The sequence below is a fragment of the Dermacentor variabilis genome, chromosome 2, assembly GCF_050947875.1.
Source record: "Dermacentor variabilis isolate Ectoservices chromosome 2, ASM5094787v1, whole genome shotgun sequence".
NCBI lineage: Eukaryota > Metazoa > Arthropoda > Arachnida > Ixodida > Ixodidae > Dermacentor > Dermacentor variabilis.
The window spans coordinates 261,848,185-261,867,779 of record NC_134569.1 but is presented as its reverse complement, the minus strand read 5'-3'; the positions used below and the strand labels follow the sequence as shown (position 1 = coordinate 261,867,779).

Here is a 19,595-nt window from a genome sequence, read left to right as displayed (position 1 = left end):
AGCCTGCCGGTCCCAGGGCCACTGCTCGCGCAGACAGGCCCGAAAAACCCCCGCGCGTGCCCGCTGAGCGGGCGTCATCCAGCGCCTCTGACGAGGCGATGGATGTAACAAAAACTTCTCCGGCGTCTCAGACGCCGAAGGCACGGTGTTGCTCCCTGGAGCGCGCCAACAAAAAAGAAATACCCCGCATCAAGGGGCCTGGAAAGGTCCCTTGAACCAACCTAAGTGATATCTCTTGACACACAGCACATAAACACAAACAAGATGGATACACAAATATTACACTGGAACGTGAGAGGCCTGATCCACAACCTCGATGATATCAAAGAACTCTTACACAAATACAATCCAAAGGTGCTGTGTGTTCAGGAGACACATCTTAAATCGACACAAACAAACTTTCTTAGGCAATACGTTATTTTCCGGAAAGACCGAGATGATGCTGTTGCATCGTCCGGTGGTGTCGCAATAATAGTCGACAGAGGCGTTGCTTGTCGGCAACTGCAACTCCAAACTCCTCTTGAGGCAGTGGCTATCGAAGCAGTTCTATTCAATAAACTAGTTACCATCACGTCTGTATATATCCCCCCAAGTTATCAACTCTCTAGCGCAACATTTGAAAGCTTTATTGATGAGCTTCGTCACCCTTACATTGTCGTCGGTGATCTAAACGCGCATAGCACACTGTGGGGGGATTCGCGCTGTGATGCGAGAGGACGGCTTATAGAAAACATCCTATTCACTTCAAGTTCCTGCTTGCTTAACAAGAAAAAGCCAACATTTTACAGCCCTACACATAAAACATTTTCTTCGATAGACCTAAGCATAGCGTCTAGTACAATTGTGCCATATCTCCAGTGGGATGTCATTAATAACCCTTATGGCAGTGATCACTTCCCCATCGTACTAAACCTTAAAAAACAAAGTGATTGTCATGCACATCTTCCTCGATGGAAAGTCGACTCAGCCGACTGGACAAAGTTTCGCGAACTAACGCAGCTGCCCTGGAATGATATCTCTGAACTTACCTTAGACGACGCAGTAGCGTACATAACAGCGTTCATTATTGAGGCTGCATCGGTATGCATTCCCCAAACAAATGGTTCGCCCTCGAAACGACGTGTCCCATGGTGGAATGAGGAGTGTAGGGAAGCCAGGAAAAAGCAAAACAAGGCTTGGACCCTCCTCCGTAACTCACCAACCACAGAGAATCTGATTAATTTCAAGGCGATCAAGTCGCAAGGTAGAAGAACGCGCCGCCGCGCTAAACGCGAAAGTTGGAAAAACTACATAAACAGCATTAACTCGTATACAGACGAACGAAAAGCCTGGAGCAGGGTTAACAAAATAAAAGGCCGCGAAACTCACCCCTTACCTTTATTGAATACACAAGGAGACACTCTGGAGGATCAGGCAGATTGTCTAGGAGCACATTTCGAGCACATTTCTAGTGCAGCCCATTACACAGAAACATTCCTAAAATACCAGCGACTAGCAGAACAGCTGCATTTGGGTCGGAAAAGCACATCAAATGAACCATGCAATCGTCCATTTAGTATTGCTGAGTTCCAGGCCTCACTGAACTGTTGCAACAAGTCCGCTCCAGGAAGTGACAGAATAGTGTATGAGATGATCAGACACTTACACCCTGAAACCCAAGAAACACTACTGTCACTCTTCAATTCCATGTTCTCTGCCGGCTACATTCCTTCTGCCTGGAAAGAAGCAATCGTGATTCCTATCCTCAAAGAGGGCAAGGACCCTTCCTCACGCAACAGTTACAGGCCCATAGCTCTGACTAGTTGTCTATGCAAACTGTTTGAGAAAATGATTAACCGTCGCCTCATCCATTTTCTTGAAAGCAACAAGATACTCGATCCATTTCAGTGCGGTTTTCGGGAGGGTAGATCCACAACAGATCACCTTGTCCGCATCGAGACAAATATCCGAGACGCCTTTGTCCACAAACAATTTTTTCTATCAGTATTTTTATATATGGAAAAGGCATACGACTCAACCTGGCGCTATGGAATCCTCCGTGACCTGTCTGAAATGGGAGTTCGAGGCAGCTTGCTGAACGTGATTCAGAGTTACCTCTCCAATCACACGTTCCGTGTTAGAGTTGGTAACGTCTTGTCTCGTCCATTTACGCAAGAGGCTGGTGTTCCACAAGGTGGTGTGCTGAGCTGCACTCTTTTTATTGTCAAAATGAACGCTATCCAGACTGCCATACCACATACTATATTTTATTCCGTATATGTGGATGACATCCAGATAGGTTTCAAATCATGTAACTTAAGTATCTGCGAGCGACAAGTACAGCTTTGCATAAATAAATTATCTAAGTGGGTGGACCAGAACGGTTTCAAACTAAACCCACAAAAAAGTACATGCGTCCTATTTTCTAACAAGAGAGGCATAATGGCGGACCCCGCAATAGATCTAAATGGAGAACGGCTATCTGTGAGCCATGAACACAAATTTCTAGGAATCCTTTTAGACAGTAAGCTAACTTTTGTACCACACTTGAAGTATCTGAAATCAAAGTGCCTCAAGTCTATGAACTTGCTGAAGCTCTTGTCACGTACATCTTGGGGAAGCGACAGGCGGTGCCTTTTAAAGCTCTACAAAAGTCTAATATTAACTCGCCTTGACTACGGAGCAATAGTCTACAATTCTGCCGGACCTAGTGCTCTGAAAATGCTTGATCCTATTCACCACTTAGGTATCCGCCTTGCTACAGGCGCCTTTAGGACTAGCCCTGTGCAAAGCCTCTACGTCGAGTCAAACGAATGGTCGTTGCACTACCAAAAGACATATTTAACTTTCTCCTACGCCCTTAAAGTTAGGTCAGATGTTAAACATCCTTGTCATTTCACTATATGTGACTTGTCCACTGCTAGGCTGTTTCGTAACCGCCCAGCCACTAGGCCTCCTGTGTCCTTCCGATTGGAAGCACTATCGGAAAAAACAGGGGTCCCTCTTTTACACAATGACCTAATGGCTCCTACACGGCTTCCACCGCCTTGGGAGTGGCAGACTATCCAATGCGACATCTCTTTCTTAGAAATATCGAAACGAGCCCCGGAGGCACACATATATTCGCATTTTATAGAACTCAAGGAAAAGTACTCATGCGATGAATTTCACACAGATGCTTCGAAGTCTCCAACTGGTGTTGCTTACGCAGCTCTGGGACCCTCACTTTCAACATCTGGACCACTAAACCCATACACCAGTATCTTTACAGCGGAAGCATACGCCATTCTTAAGGCTATTCAACACATACGGCTAAAAAATATCGCTAAGGCTGTTGTATTTACTGACTCATTAAGTGTAGTGAGAGCCCTAATTAGCTTACGAAAGCATAAGAACTCGGTTTTTAATGAGCTGTATAGCTTGTTATGTTCCGCATATATGTGCAATCAATCGATTATAATATGCTGGGTACCTGGTCACAAAGGTATAAAAGGCAACGGAGCTGCTGACGAAAGTGCTAGGTCAGTAATTTTTAGCGATGCAGATTCAAATATCCCCATCCCTGCCACTGACCTAAAGCCCTTTCTACGCAGTAAATTGAGGAATCACTGGCAGGGCGAATGGGATACACAAAAAATGAATAACCTTCATATAATAAAACCAAAACCGGGGAACTGGATAAATGGGAAAATAGCAAGGTACAAGGAAGTACTTCTTTGCCGATTAAGGATAGGCCACACATACGGCACCCACTCTCATCTCTTGACTGGAGGCGATCCTCCAACTTGTGCTAAGTGCGGCTATAATCTCACTGTCCTCCATGCTCTTATTGAGTGCCCTGCAATAGAAACAGAGAGGAAAAAGTATTTCCCTGCTGCATATCGCGAAAATTTACCCCTTCACCCTGCATTTTTTCTTAGCAATGAACCTCTTTTTAACCTGCAAACAGTCTTAGAGTTTTTAGCCGAAACGGACACCCTGAAAATCATCTGGCCAGGTAACTTTTAAGCACACGACTAACAGCCCTGCATTCAAGGGCTCTCTTGAAACTCTGGAGTCAGTGTTACGGTTTTATTGCATCATCTTTTTACGAAAGCCCATTCCCATAGCCCACATCAATTCCTCGTCACCGTCATTATTTTACCACCTATATATTCCACTCCACTTACAGCGTAAGTTTTTTTTTAGGCCCTTTTACAGCCATATCACATCTACCATGATGAGTTCATTGTGCATGTCATCCACAGTACATCGTCAACATTACCACATGTCATGGCGCTCTTTGGTCAAACCTGGCCCTTGCGCCATAAAACACCACACATCATCGTATATCTGAATGCAACTATATATTTTCAAGTTGGCAATGCATAAATGGGCCGACTATGCCGAGCGCGAGCCGGCCACGCCGGTCGCTGCCATGCTGGTAGAACGTTTACATTTGGCCAGCTGTACTGGCGTTTGATTTTGCAAATGCAAACTTCCGGCAGGTTCGGGTTGTCTTGTGATCCCAGCCCACGTGACTTCCTGTCAGAACCGGAACTAGCTGGCTGCCATCTGGCTGCCAGCAGGCTGCCAGAACTCCGAAATTCGAAGAGGCCCTTTAATTGATGTCTCACGTCTCTGAGGCCATACATTTTGTCTTCTCGATGTTGCCAGAGCAGATAAGAGTGGCAGAGTTGGCGTATGCTACAGCCACGGACAGAGTCCGGACGATCGAATGTAGAGCTGGTGGCTGTCCGAAATTTTAGTCGTCATTACACATTACGATGCCGCAAAGCAGTCCGAATTATTGAGCATGTCCGAACTATCGGTGTCAAATTTATCGGTCGGCAAATGTATTGCTAAAGAATGAGACAGTGCCTCCAGCTGACATTTCCAGATGCTGTGTAGGCTTTGGGTAACCACATTTCAAAAGGCAGTCAACTTCCTCAAGAAGGCACATTTCTTGCTCTTCTGCATTGGCCTTCCTAGAAATTCGACAATTCGCGGCAGTCAGTTCATACAGGGACACCTTTGGTTCGAAACAAAACTGGGGTGCTTGCTGAAGAACAGACGTCACCTTATCTGGCAGATGAATATCCCCCACAATCACTGACCCACTCCAAATTTTCGCCTTGTTTGTTTGTTTTTGTTTTTTTCTTGTTTCATTGAGCAGAAAGTTCAGCATGCACTTGCAGAGCTGTTCGGTCATCTGGGAGGCCAATCTCTTGACAGAATGAATGTTCCTTCCAGCAATACAGGCAGGATATTGTGCCAAGCAAGCGGTGCAAAGATCGTTAAGCAGACGAATTTGGCGTCATAGCTCCGACCTGAGAATTCTGCTCATTTGTTTCACATGTCCCCAAGACGGTAGCACCGGGCAAAAGAGGGCGCTTACTTTAGTGCTAACCAATCCATTCTTGAGGCAGAAAGTGATGCTCCTTGTGCGACAGGTGTTGACGACGGTAAGTTAAATCTATTCATCAATGAAACATGGAGATTGCACAAACATAGACGGGCCTACTGTACTAGAAATATGGCCTAAGAAAACTTCTTGCTGGGCAAGTTAGTGTCAATTTATTATACTTGTTTTTAACGTGCCAAAAAACAAAACACAGCACACAAGAGAGGGCAATGTGTCTTCCGTAAAAATAAAGTAGTTGTGAGGGTTCTCTGTCCCATTGTCCTATCTTGTGTGCTATGTGTTGTTTTTTGGTGCCTTAGAAATAGGTATAATGAATTGACACCGACTTGCCCAGCAAGAAGTTCTCTCAATATTATTAGTTCATACTGCCAAGTCTGCATGCCCTGAGCTTGAAACTTCTCTCACGCATGGCTTGCCAGTGTCGAAGGCCCAGACACCAAGAAGACGGCGTGCTACGACATAGACGTTGAAGTGGTGAGCCCTTTTTTAAACATATCTACTAAGCTTCCTATATTGCACTGTCTGTATTTGGTAAGAACCAGTGTTTGTCTCCTTGTGTTTTTCCATAATTAAGTCATTGAAATTCAACCCCTTATTTGCCTGAACAAAAGGCATTTGCATTGCTCTATAACATAGTTGTGTGGGTGGTCAGGAAATCTGAGATAATTTCTGTACCATTTTCTACCCAAAGGCAAAGTTTGTGTGTGCATTACAAAAACTCCTCACATTATTGCCCGAGAGATATGTAATGCAATAGCATTTAGGGGATTCTATCCCATGGGCAATCTCCCATCAGGCATAGGTTTTGAATGAACTCTGCTTTCCGTAAAACACACTGTGAGACAGTTTCTCTGAGAATCCCATGAAGATTTCATAAAGTACGATCATCTCATTTAGAGTTCACTTTTGTGAGAACCACAGTCTGCCACCCACACTGCTGGTATGGCCAAAGTTGCGTTCCACAATCCGATGATTCCATTCATTTGTCACAGGTGCACCTTGCCACAGTTGCGAAGGTTGTGGGTCTCGATTCCTGGCCACATTCCAGCTTTGAATGCATTCCTGCTGTGTTTACACACACATGCTCACCTTCGGAATTTTGCTGTTGAACAAAAGGGTTGGAGCCTAGGCTTTCATATTAAGGATGACTGTGTGTGCAGGTGCCCATACTGTCCCTGAAATTGTCCTGGTATACTCATCTCTAAGCATGACCTGCACACCTCCTTTTGTAATAGTGGAGTTGTTGACAGTGTGTCCATTTTGCTAAGGCCGGCTTATCAACACTGACGTTGCCCGTTGCTGTGCGCAGGATGACCCACTGAAGGCACAAATGAACAGCTTCATCCTGTCGACAGCCAACCAGCAGGAGATCCAGGGCCTGGACAACAAGGTAGTATGTCGCTAGAAACACTTTTCAGCCATGCACTAGCACGGGATTGCACTAGATTGCAAAAGTTGCCAAGTGAACACTCGAGCTTGGTATCGTCTTTGTGCATTCCAGCCAATAACCATTTCAGCCTCCTTACATTGGGGGCAGAGTTTATAATCTCCAACCTGCTCCTTGGTTTCCCTTGTATGATTACCATATATACTTGCATAATGCTCACACATTGTTTTAAAAAAATTGATGCGAAGTTGGGAGCGCAATAACTGCCTTTATCGATTAAAACAGGTTAAGAAGGTTCAACCAGTATTACTGGTTGAACCTTCTTAATCTGTTTTTAATCTGTTTCTGTTTTACTGACCACTCTTCTTGCACACGCTCAGCGCTGATAGCTGGGGTATATATGTTCCATATCTTTCCGAAAATAAGATAGTTTTGAGTAAGCGCTCGTGTGTCCCCCTTCATTGTGTCCTTGTGAATTGTGCGCACAAAAATATTTTACTATGAAACTTCACTCCACATCGGAACCACCAGACCTGCCGTTCAACCGTTCATTATTCTTAGAAACATCCGTAATGGAATTGAGTCCCATCATTTTCTTTAAAAACTTTTAAAACATTCACCATTTCACAAGGAGGATCCCTGTTCTGTAGTCAAGAGTTCGACGAAAGCTCGTCTGGTCAGGTAACATGATGATGAAGAAATTGCGGTCACTGACCAAGTCAGGGTGAAAATAACATGGAGACATTTCGGGACCCGTACGGCGGTTCCTTGATCATACTAAAAGCGGGCAAGAGCCGCAAGTCTTTTTTATGCCAAAATGTGACATAGAGAACGGGTGTAGTTGGCAGGCAGATTTCTATCAGTCTTGTTGATACTGTTGTCCGTAGTTTGAATAAATAATGATTCTAGCAAGAGTCACATCATCGAATTCTTTTCCTTAGCTGTTGTAGCAGCGTTTTCCCAACCGATGTGGTGACTGCGATTATCGGCGTGTTCGGCAAGGGTGTTCAAGGCTTTTTTTCTTTTTGGAGACGTCCCTTTGATGTTCTTTTAATCTTCTCGGGAATTTGCTAGTTTTGCCGTTGTAACTGCAGTCTGCGCATGGTACCTTGTAGATGACACCAGGGTAATTCTTGCTTTCAAGCCGATCCTTTATGTTAACTAGCTGATTTCTCAGCTTGTTGGATGACATATGTGCTATTCTAAAGCCGAGACCACACGTACGCTTGCGGACGCGCATAAGCTCGCGTCCGCGCGCCTAACGCCTGACGCGCCTCGCGAGTAATGGCGGTTTGCATCCACAAAGACGCGCGACAGCGCGCGCTCACTGGGCTCACTCACAGACGCCTTGGTAGGCACCGCTTCGTACTTTGTTATCGACAGTGTTTTAAAATGCTTCAATTTATATAAACGTAATTGTAATATTTTTATAGCTGTTAGAGCAGCGTAAAAAGGAAAGAAGAACCACTCTCTTGCATGATATAAATCTGCTTCACCGAGAGTTGAATGTTTCGCGCCGTAGCTGCGTAGCTAGGCGCGCCGACGCGAGTCAACCGAAGCGCTCGATAACAGAGCGGAGCTGTTCCCCGAGATCACGCCGCGTTTCGACGCGTACGAGCCATGCTGCACCGTCTGCGCATGCGTGGGCGCGTGAACGCGAGCTTGCACGCGTCCACAAGCGTACGTGTGGTCTGGGCTTAAGATCGTATTGTTACGTGTAGCTGGAGCCCAATACTATATACAATTTATTTACAAGGAAGCTAACAGAAGGCCAAAATGGCGATGCTATATCAAGCGGGCCGACGTCGTCTTCTTCCTCCTCAGTGCAGCCCCACTGTGGCGGCTGTTCTGTAGCAACACCCCCGGCAGTAGAAGCACCGTCCTGGTGCTTAATCTACACATCCGCGGTGAAAGGTGTCTGGTATGGCTTTAGTCTCGCCACGTGAACGATGCCACTTGCAGCCGACGATGACGCTGACAGGTCGGCGGGGATGACTTCATACGTGACATCGATCACTTGTCGCACCACGCGGTATGGGTCAGTGTAGTGCGACAGCAGCTTTTCTGAAAAGCCCACACGTCGAATGGGTGACCAGAGAAGCACCAGAGAACCCGGAGTAAAGTGCACGTCGCGATGGTGGCAATCATAGAGGCATCTCTGATGCTCCTGTGAGGCCTCGAGACGGGTGCGGGCGAGCTGGCGCGCGTGGTCGGCGTGTGCGATCACGTCGCGGGCATATTCAGTGGTTGAACATGTGGCCGAGGGCAACAAAGTGTCCAAGGGCAACGCGGGTTCTCGGCCGTATAGGAGATAGAATGGTGAATAGTCAACGGTGTCGTGACGCTTTGAATTATACGCGAACGTCACATATGGTAAGTGAAGATCTCAGTCATGGTGGTCGGTCGCAACGTACATTGAAAGCATGTCGGTGATGGTACGGTTGAGGTGCTCCATGAGGCCGTTGGTCTGTGGGTGGTAGGACGTGCTGAACTTGTGCTTTGTCGAGCAGGAGCGGCGGATGTCCTTGACGACTGCCGACAGAAAGCTGCGGCCACGGTCAGTGAGTAATTGGCGCAGAGCACCATGCGCTAAAATGATGTCATAGAGCAGAAAGTCAGCAACATCAGTAGCACAACTTGTCGGAAGGGCTCTGGTGATTGCATACCGCGTAACATAATCAGTAGCAACGGCGACCCGTTTACTTCCGGAGCCCGAGAGAGGAAACGGTCCAAGAAGGTCTAGACCAACACGGAAAAAGGGTTCCGGTGGGATGTCGATCGGCTGGAGACATCCAGCTGGACGTGTGGAGGGCTCCTTCCGGCTCTGACAGGGCTCACAAGCGGCAATGTAGCGTCGCACGGAGCGGGTGAGACCCGGCCAAAAGAATCCCAAAAGAATCGACGGCGTACACGGTCGTATGTGCGCGAGACGCCCAAGTGTCCAGTCAAAGGAGCGTGGTGAAGTTGTTGGAGGACAGTCAAACGCAGGTGTGATGGAATTACGAGCAGAAGGTCAAGGCCGTGTGGATCGAGATTGAGGCGGTATAATGTCCCCTCCTTAAGGAGAAACATCCGGAGAGAGGCGTCGCCAGGCGTTGACTCCAGATGGTCGATGAGGGCTCGTAATGAAGGATCGCGGCGTTCCTCGTTGTCGATTTCAAGCAACTGGGACACTGAGAAAATGCAAGTGATGGTGTCCGCATCAGCCGGGTCGTCGACGGGGTAGCGGGACAAACAATCGGCATCCTGGTGCAAGCGTCCCGTCTTGTATACCACGGAGAAGGTATATTCTTGCAGGCGTAACGCCCAGCGAGCGAGTCGTCCCGAGGGGTCCTTGAGCGAGGATAGCCAGCAGAGCGCGTGGTGATCAGTGATGACACAGAAGGGGCGTCCGTACAAGTAGGGACGAAACTTTGCAACAGCCCACACAAGAGCGAGGCACTCGCACTCTGTGATTGAATAATTGTGCTCAGCGGGTGATAGAAGTCGGCTGGCATAGGCTATAATGCAAACATGTTCACGCTGGCGTTGTGCTAACACTGCTCCTATGCCGTGACCACTGGCATCAGTTCGAACTTCCGTTGAGGCAGACAGGTCCAAGTGGGCCAGAATTGGAGGCGTGGTAAGGAGAGTAGTGAGCTGCGAAAAAGATGCGGCATGGTTAGGTCCCCAAGAAAATAGGGCGTCTTTCTTCAAGAGGTCGGTAAGAGGACGTGCGATGGTGGCAAAATCCTTCACAAAGCGTCGGAAATAAGAGCAGAGCCCTACGAAACTACAAACGTCCTTGGTAGACTTCGGAACAGGAAAGTTCGTAACGGCGCGAATTTTGTCCGGATCAGGTTGCACGCCTCTGGCGTCCACGAGGTGTCCAAGGACGGTGATTTGGCGGCGAGCGAAGTGACATTTTGACGAATTCAACTGGATACTGGCGCGGCGGAACACGTCAAGTATCGCTGAAAGACGGTCTAGATGCGTGTCAAATGTGCCGAATAAACGATGACGTCGTCCAGATAACACAAACAGATGGACCACTTGAACCCTGAAGCAGAGTCCATCATTCGTTCGAAGGTGGCGGGAGCGTTGCAAAGACTGAAAGGCATCACCTTGAACTGATAAAGGCCGTCAGGGGTAATAAATGGAGTCTTCTCTCGGTCCATGTCGTCGACAAATATCTGCCAGTAGCCGGACCGTAAGTCGATCGAAGAAAAATAGGTGGCACCGTACGAGCAGTCTAGAGCGTCATCAATACGTGGCAGAGGGTAGACGTCCTTTTTGATGGTTTTGTTCAGGTGGCGATAATCTACACAAAAACGCCACGTTCCATCCTTCTTTTTGACAAGTACGACGGGAGAAGCCCAGGGACTACAGGAAGGCTCGATAATTTCCTTTGCAAGCATCTTTTTGACTTCCTGTTGGATAACAGCTTGTTCGGACGCAGAAACACAATATGGACGTCGGTGAATAGGGTTCGCATCGCCAGTGTTTATGCGATGGGTCACAATGGACGTTTGACCTAAGGGTCGATTGTCAAAGTAAAAAATTTCACGATAGCCGTCAAGAACGCAGCAAAGAGCAGGTGTAAGGAGCTTGAACAGGTGTAAGGTCAGAGGAAACCATCTTCTCAATGTTGACGTCAGTATCGTGCGATGACGTCACGGTATGGGCTGAGCTGTGACGATCTTCCACTGTGAATGGCTCGATCTCATCATCGTGCCAAGTGCTAACTATAGCCAGTGAAATCTCCTGAGGCAGAACTTGCGCGGTTAGCGCGAAATTGACAAGGGGAAGGCAGGTGCGGCACGGTAACACCATGTGTAAGTATAACTGCCGGAATTGGTGCGACCACGTAATTACCGTCAGGTGCAGCTGGTGAGGACAACAAGTTGACGTGCGTCACAGATTGAGGCGGTAGGCGAATAAAATCCATGCAGTTCAAATGGCTTGGAGGCGGCTCCACAGGGTCGGCAAGAAGAGGCAAGTCAAGGCGAAGTGAGCTGGCCGAACAGTCAATGAGGACCGAATGATTGGCAAGGAAATCCAGACCGAGAATGAGTTCGTGAGGGCAATGCTTGATGGCGGTGAAGAGAACGACGGTGTGTCTCTCAGCAATGGTGAGTCGGGCAGAGCACATGCCAACAATAGCGACAGTCCCTCCTTCAGCGACTAGTACAAATCGGTTCGGGGCGGGCGTCAGAACTTTCTTGAGCCGACGGCGAAGAGCAGCACTCATAATGGACACATGCGCCCCTGTGTCAATCAACGCGCACATAGGAACATTGTCGACAAAACGTCCAAAAGATCCTTGTTCGTGGATAAGGTGAAGCGAGGATTTTGAGCCAATATTGGGGGGGGGGGAGTCTTTGCAGCTTCACCTCCAGAAGCTGCACTGTCTAGTTTTCTGGTCGAGGGTGCGGTGAGTAGGTCGGAGGAGCACGGCGTGACGGGGGCGAATGAGATTGACGACGGGAGGGAGAAGGCGAGCAGGAGTAGCGGGGTCGTGTCAAAGGTGTCGCAGGGTCACATGATGGAGCGGGCATAGAAGGGGAGAAGGAAAAGGACGCGCTAGAGGGGCGAGGGTGGTAATCAGGAAAATAGCGTATTGAAGAAGTCCAGTGGCTGCGGCAATGGCGAGCGACATGTCCATGCGTCGGCAGTTAAAACAGATCGGCTTGTCGTCCACGATTTGCCATTCGGAGGGGTTGCGCTGTCCGTAAGAGGAGTAAGAAGAACGCGGTGGGGACGTGCGTGGAGAAAGAGGTTCCGAGCGTATGGAACAAATGGATTGCAGGCCGACGTTGGACAACTCTTGACGGACGACGGCCTGGATCAAGGAGATTGTCACCGGAGAATGATCAGGTGACGTGAATGAAGGGGCCGCCGGTTGGGCCGCTTCGACCTCACAACGAATGATGCGGGTCAAGTTGTCACATCGTGACGGCTCGTGGAAGAGGTCGTCACAGGATGACGTAGCAGCTGTGTTGGGAAGTTGCGTGATGTGCTGGGATACCCGGCGGCTTTTAGCATGCTCGAGACGGTGGCACTCCTTGAAGATCGTATCGATGCTGGGGACGTTCGTAAACACCTGTAAATTGAAGGCGTCGTCAGCAATGCCTTTGAGGACGTGATTAACCTTATCGTCCTCAGACATGGTCGGGTCAGGGCCAAGACGTCGAGAATGTACGACACATAGGACTCGGTCGATGTCTGTACACGTGTGGCAAGGGCTTTCTTGGCATTGACTTGGCGACCGAACGGATTGCCAAAAAAATCGCGGAGCTTCTCTTTGAAAAGATCCTAGCTCGAGATCTCCTCTTCGCGAGTCTGGAACCATGCAACTGGAGCTCCGTAGAGGTAGAAAAGAACGTTCGCAAGCATATTAGCCGGATCCCACCTGTGGCTGGTGCTGACACGTTTGTATAAGCGGAGCCAGTCGTCAACATCAGGACTGCCAACTCCGTTGAAAACACCAGGATCTCGAGGGGGGAGACGGCGACGTAGGTCGGGGCTGCAGGCGGAGACGATTGCGTAGATGAAGTGCCGCCGGCCGGAGCCGAAGTTGCACTGTTGCCGTTGCGACCGCTGCGAAGCTCCATGACGAGTACGGGGAACGTCCACCTCCACCAAATTAATGTTACGTGTATCTGGAGCCCTATACTATATACGATTTATTTACAAGGAAGCTAATGGAAGGCCAAAATGGCGACGCTATATCAAGCGGGCCCGCGTCGTCTTCTTCCTCCTCAGTGCAGCCTCACTGTGGCGGCTGTTCCGTAGCAGTATCTTGAGAATATGCAGAGCTAAGACCTTTGTGGACGCCAGGCACATAAGGGACACCAGCGCATTTAGTAAACGACTTGCCTTGGGGAGACGGCTTGGGATGGAGGACACGAGCTTCCATTTTGTTAATAAACTTCTTGGGGTACCCGTTCCTGGATAATTCGTGAGGAATTGTCTTCAGTTCGTTCAGCATTTCGTCGTCACTTGAGCAGATGCGTGTGGCCCGTGTCACAGGAGATGAGATGACGAATTGCTTGTGGCAAGCTGGGTGACATAAATTGAAGTTTTAAGTACCGGCCAGTATGAGTCGCGTTCCTATGCACGGCAAATGAGTCTCGTTCCACTTCGCCGCACGAGGACGTCAAGGAAGGGGAGGCTATTGTCACACTCATATTCTGTAGTAAATTGTATGGCTGCTTCTGCTGAGTTGAGAAGACGCAGGAGGCGTGAAGCATCCTGCCTTCGCACAATGCAGAAGCAGTCGTCTACATAGCAGATGAAAACCTTTGGCGTGGGAGCGAAGTCAGCGAGGGCCTTCTGTTCAATCACCTCCATGACCAAGTTGGCGGTAGTAACGGAAATGGGAGCACCCATGGCAGTTCTATCACTGGGTTGAAGGATAAGTGCTTTGTCTCCTGGATTGAGGCGTCTTGTCACTGCCTTCTTGTTATAATAGGTTTTATTTCGCTCTTTGGCTTCCTCCAAACTCCGTCTCACCAAGGCCGTGTTAGTTCCACTATGTCGAAGAACCGAGATTCGTATTTCGTTCATCTCTCCGTCAACTACAGGAAGACCCAGTGGTAGTCTCGTCTTCTAGAACGTGTCCTTGTTGTCCGAGACCATGGTCTTCGACACATCATGTGTATCCTGGGTATCCTTGGTCAATCCTTGCGGTGATGCTGCCTTTCCACCATTTAGGGAAACCACGCCTGCTACCTTTTCTCGGTTCTGCAGTCTGCAGTCTTCTGTGCGGTGTCCTCGTCTCTTGCAGTGCTGACAAATGATATGCGCCTGTGGTCGATTCCCTCCTACACAACAATATACTGCACGATGACCGACGCGGTTGCACAAGAAACATCTAAATACCTTAGCACCTTGCCTAACTTGGATTACATCATGGTCTGTTTTATGAGTTTCTTCTTCATTTTTACCTAAATTCCTCAATCCTTGTGCTTCCAGAAATCGGTCAGCAGATTCAGCAAAGTCATCTAGATGTTTTAGTGAACATTCTTTAAGAAAAACATTGAGTTTTGTGCTACAACAAGTCAAGAACTGCTCAATCACAATGCGCTCCCTGACTCCTTCATACGTCTTCTCTGTGTTTGCCATTTCCATCCATCTATCAAAATAATGTCAGACGGCAAGCAAACTGTTTACCAGTCTCTGATTGTTCTGGTTTACTATTCCGGAATTTTTCACGAAATCCTTCTGGAGTTAGCCTGAATCTCTGCAGTAATGCTTTCTTGACTTTGTCGTAGTCCATCGGCCCAGATGCTGGCATTCTTCTGAACACGTTCAACGCTTCTCCAACTAAACACATACTAAGTGCTCTCGCCCACTCAGATCGCTCCCAGCCTTGTCCCAAAGCAATTCTTTCAAAACGATGCAGATAAGCATCAAGGTCATCTCTCTTATCGTCAAATAGAGCCATTAAATTTCGTGGACAAATTGTCCTTGTTCTTTGTGGCTCCAATTCCGAAGAAACAGACGATCTGTCCGCGTCATTTTTTCCGATAGACACATCGGCCAAACGCAACTTTAACATTAAAATTTCTTTTCTCGCTTTGCGTGCTTCTCGAGCTTCTTTTTTCGCTCGATCAAAAAGGCTAAGCGATTCTTCACGGCTTAGTCCCAGAGAATTGGCTATCCCCAACAGCTTCTCATAATCCATGTTTCTGCGAAGTGTGAGACCGAGTATTCAGGAAATAAATCTTGGCAGGCTCACCAATATTTCGTCACGGTCTCAGGGTGGTAAACACGACGCAAGGAACCTTTGAGTCAGGAAAAGCCTTTATGTGGCATGAGCATAAGAAAAATACATACAGTGAAAGCTCGTCAATTCGAACTTCAATAATTCAAATTTATGGATAATTTGAACTGTACGATTTGGTCCGGCCAAGCTCCACAGAATTCTATGTATAAAAAGGCCTGTTAATTCAAACACAAGAAGGTTCCGCCACAGGTAATTCGAACTACGCGCCACCGTGCTGGCGGCTTGGCGCCTGGCACATGGCCAGAGAAACGCGCCTACCGCCTACACACAAGGCTGCGTCGCCTCCGTAACGGCGAGAGAAGGCAAAATCAGGAAAAATCTAACCGGCGTGGGGTCGGCCAGAAGGCAGTGGGCTTCTTCGATTTTCCACTTCTGGCTACTCGCGGGCTGCCAGAGCCAGCCAGAGCGTCCTCGTTTTTCTCGGGTTGCTCCGCCCATCGCGCTACGCACTTCCGCTGGGCGTTCGTTTTGCTCGCACTGGATGGTTCTGGCTACCCGCGGGCAGCCAGAACCTGCCAGGACAATTTCCGTCTGGCTGCTCTCTGGAAGTTCTCTGGCTAGCAGACAACTAAAAGAGGCGATGGGCGCTCGCCTCCATCGGATTGCAACGCGGGCGCTTGAGGACTTAAATTTACCTCGCTCAGCCAACTGTCTACGGTCATCTTCGGATTTCCTTACTTCTAGCGTTATCTTTTTAGGTGCTAACGCTCAGTTCCGCATCGCGAAGCGGTGGGATACGAGCCATGGTGAACCGTTTGAAGCTTTTGTGTGTGTGTGTGTCCCCTTGCTTCTTCGCGGTGGTGAACAGTGCGCCGCGCTCTCATGCGTGCATGTTATCTGCATCGTGTTCCACGCAAGTTGTAGACGCTCATTCACACATTGCGGTACATTTTGGGTTCGTCTTTCTCTGGTGGCGTTCCTTTTCACATATTTCGCGTATGTATATCTCTCCTTTCTCTGCAGTTAGCGAAGGCTTTGCAGTTAGCCCGTGTTCGCTCCGTCTCTCCGTCGTTTGCTTAGGTGGCAGCTCAAAACCGATATGTGTTCGAACTGCAGGCCGTTGATCTAAGAATACACTGTTTGCACTCGGTACATTGGCTTATTGCTCTCATGATTGCGACCAATGTTGTTTTTCGCGTGAAACGTTTCGCTGGTCACAGGCGACGTGCATTTTCACGCGCCAGCCGCGTCCCCAGCTCCTTAAATGAGAAGCACCATCAGCCACAGCAAACTTTCTGAAATCGAAGGCCAAGCAGGTCTGCGCAAAATTTTATGCGTATGAGACGTACCCGATAACCTGCTTTTTCGTGTCTTGTGATGACACAATGCCAACTCGTCAATGTCGCCGGTGGTCGACGTGATCACTGCGAGCAGGGATCCTTCAGCTATCGCTTTCGAGTATACAATCACGATTTTGTCTTGTCATCTGCCGCGTCGGAGGCCATGTGTTGCGCTGCGCAAGGCGAGGTTGGCCCAGTACGCATCCTTTGCCAAGTCGCGCGAAGGTGATCGTATCCATGAATGCAACTATATATTTTCAAGTTGGCAACGCATAAATGGGCCGGCTATGCCGAGCGCGAGCCGGCCTCGCTGGGCGCTGCCATGCTGGTAGAATGTTTACATTTGGCCAGCTGTACTGGCGTTCGATTTTGCAAACTTCGGGCAGGTTCGGGTTGTCTTGGGATCCCAGCCCACGTGACTTCCTGTCAGAACCGGAACTAGCTGGCTGCCGTCTGGCTCCCAGCGGGCTGCCAGAACTCCGAAAATCGAAGAGGCCCAGTGGTGGCTGCCGCCTCCATTCTACTTGACCTCCGAGACTTCTTGCCCGTCGCGAATCTCGGAGGCTTTGCAAATCTTCTGTAGCTGTTAATGTTGTGTGGCAGATGGTGCGGCAAGCACTAAAACACAGCGAATCAAGTACGTCGCAGCTGCTCTTGCAATCAAGAACCGACAAATCGGGGCCTTCACCACCTTCACATGTTCAGCGTCTTTGTCTCGGCAGTCTTCATCGGTTGTGCATGTCCGTTTTCAGCTTAGGAGGTACCGGCCATCGCGATTCTTTGAGATGGTGTTAAGGCTTGGCTAACGTTTGTTTCGGTGGACATCAGTGGTGTGGCAACAGTGGGACCCAGAGCTGCGACTTGAAGATTGCATATGCCCGCGGCACACGCCATCACTTTCTGACATGCCAAATTTCTGACATGCCCTACTGCTTCCAAATCGCAGTGTACTGTTGTTCTCCTTCACTTTCGTTAGTTCGAACTTTCATTAATTCGAGCTGAAGCGGTTTCCCCTTGTGGTTCGAATTAACGAGCTTTTACTGTATATCCAGAAAGCACGTGTTGCCAACCCAATGGCAAAACCCTAACAGATGACCAACTATATACAAAGCTAGTTAATCGAAAATATTGTCTCAAGTCCTCGCACATGAAGTATTATGAAGTTGAAAATATTTACATAAAGTCTATCGAGGTGTCCACGTCACCTCGTCGTCGCTGCTCCCGACAACACGTCGTTGGGCCTGCCGATGCATCATAGACACGATGTCGCTGTGTCCGACGTTCGGTCCACGGTTGGCCTGATCAGGGAGGGAGTCAGGAGAGTAGAGTGACCTAGGCACCTGGATCGCCCGGTCAACTCCGCAAGCTGTGAAGCCGTCAGCCTGTAGCTGCGGCTTCCGGTGGGAGGTCCACTCAGCTCGCGGGTCGTGGCCGCGGCAGCTGAAGAACTGCTTCCACTGGGTTGCCGTCGTCTGCATGATCCACCCGTCCTGTTCGGCCTCCAACCCCTTTCCCGTCGCCCTCATCCCAGAGCGTAGCTGGGCCGCTCTCTTCGGCTACGTGTCCCTTCTCCCGTTGGCCACCTAGCTGTGCGTGCATTTTTGCGCTGCTTCTGCTTTCGTATTGTATTCTTTTTATTCGTACACTCTTATTTTCTGTCTTCTTTATTTCTGCCACTGACCCCTCGTCTTCTTGTTTTCAACTTATGTTCTTTCTTTCTTCCTTTATTGGCTCGTGACAGGCGCCAGTGTTGAAGTTCAAGCCCTTGCGCAGAATGACAGCTTCAGGTTCAGTAGGCCTGTAGGAGGATAAGTTGAGGATGACCTTTTTGGTTTGGGTGGGTACCTTCGGCCTAAGACCGTCGAGCTTATTTCTTGCGACTTCCTGCATTGGCAGTCTCTTAATGTGGCCATGAAATTTGCATGAAGCTGTACGTCCGGGACATCCTGAACAATGGCGTGTTCTAGCTGGCGCCTTGCGACGAACGTTTCCATTTCCAAATCCTTGATTTTCTTTCGGCATTATCGAACCCTTGCTGCCAGTAAATCGTCTTGGTTTCTTGAAGCTTAAGGGGGGACGCGGCTCTCGAAAACTGAAAAATAGTGAAAAAGTCAATTTTTGAACGCACCCCCCCCCCCCCCGCCATAAACTACCTGTTGTGTAATTATCAGCACCTAATTCAACTGCAAAGTAAAAAAAAAAACACTACTATTGAGGCCACCGCGGCCCACAAAACATGCGCAAATGCCGAAATGAAGTCTAATTTCGTGTGTGCGCCATTCCAGGCCCGTGCGGCCTGCCCATGCCCTCTTGGTGTCGTTTTGACCGTGAATTCTTTGTCTCTGTTTTGCGGCCTTGCAAAATGGCATCGTCTGCACGGTTGAGGCGCTAATGTTGTTTTCCCGCGATGCGATGCGGAACGCTGATTGGCCAGAGCAGCGCGTTCAAATCCTGCGGGCTAAAGCGCGCCTGCCATTAGCTGCTGCGCGAGCGGCGGTGGCTGCTCCCTTTGATGCCGCGCCTGCCGCGCTCGTGTCGTTGTTGCCCCTTGCTCCGTCCGCCTCAACTGAGCTTGCGAGCTGCTCATCGCCTTGCACTATCTTTTAGATTATTTTCTCAGCTTTTTTTTTTTTCGCTAGTTCTTTGCTGCACTCGATACCGGCAAAGCCCAAGACAGTGCGGATGTTCGGTGCGCAGGAGCGCGATATACGTCTTGTATGAGCATCGAACTTCCGACCATCCGCAGCGAGTGCCGACTGCGTAGACGCTTTACAG

At 48.9% G+C, this 19,595-nt stretch overlaps 1 protein-coding gene across 2 annotated transcripts in view; it reads left to right on the top strand.

Annotated features, from left to right (window-relative positions):
* Bap60 (Brahma-associated protein 60) overlaps positions 1-19,595 on the top strand; it is a 327,819-nt gene that overhangs the window by 271,761 nt on the left and 36,463 nt on the right. For both annotated transcript variants that reach the window (XM_075682910.1, XM_075682911.1), the window contains 2 exons: positions 5,803-5,857; positions 6,693-6,773. In XM_075682910.1, coding sequence (XP_075539025.1) covers positions 5,803-5,857; positions 6,693-6,773 — 136 coding nt within the window. The remainder of the gene's footprint in view (positions 1-5,802; positions 5,858-6,692; positions 6,774-19,595) is intronic.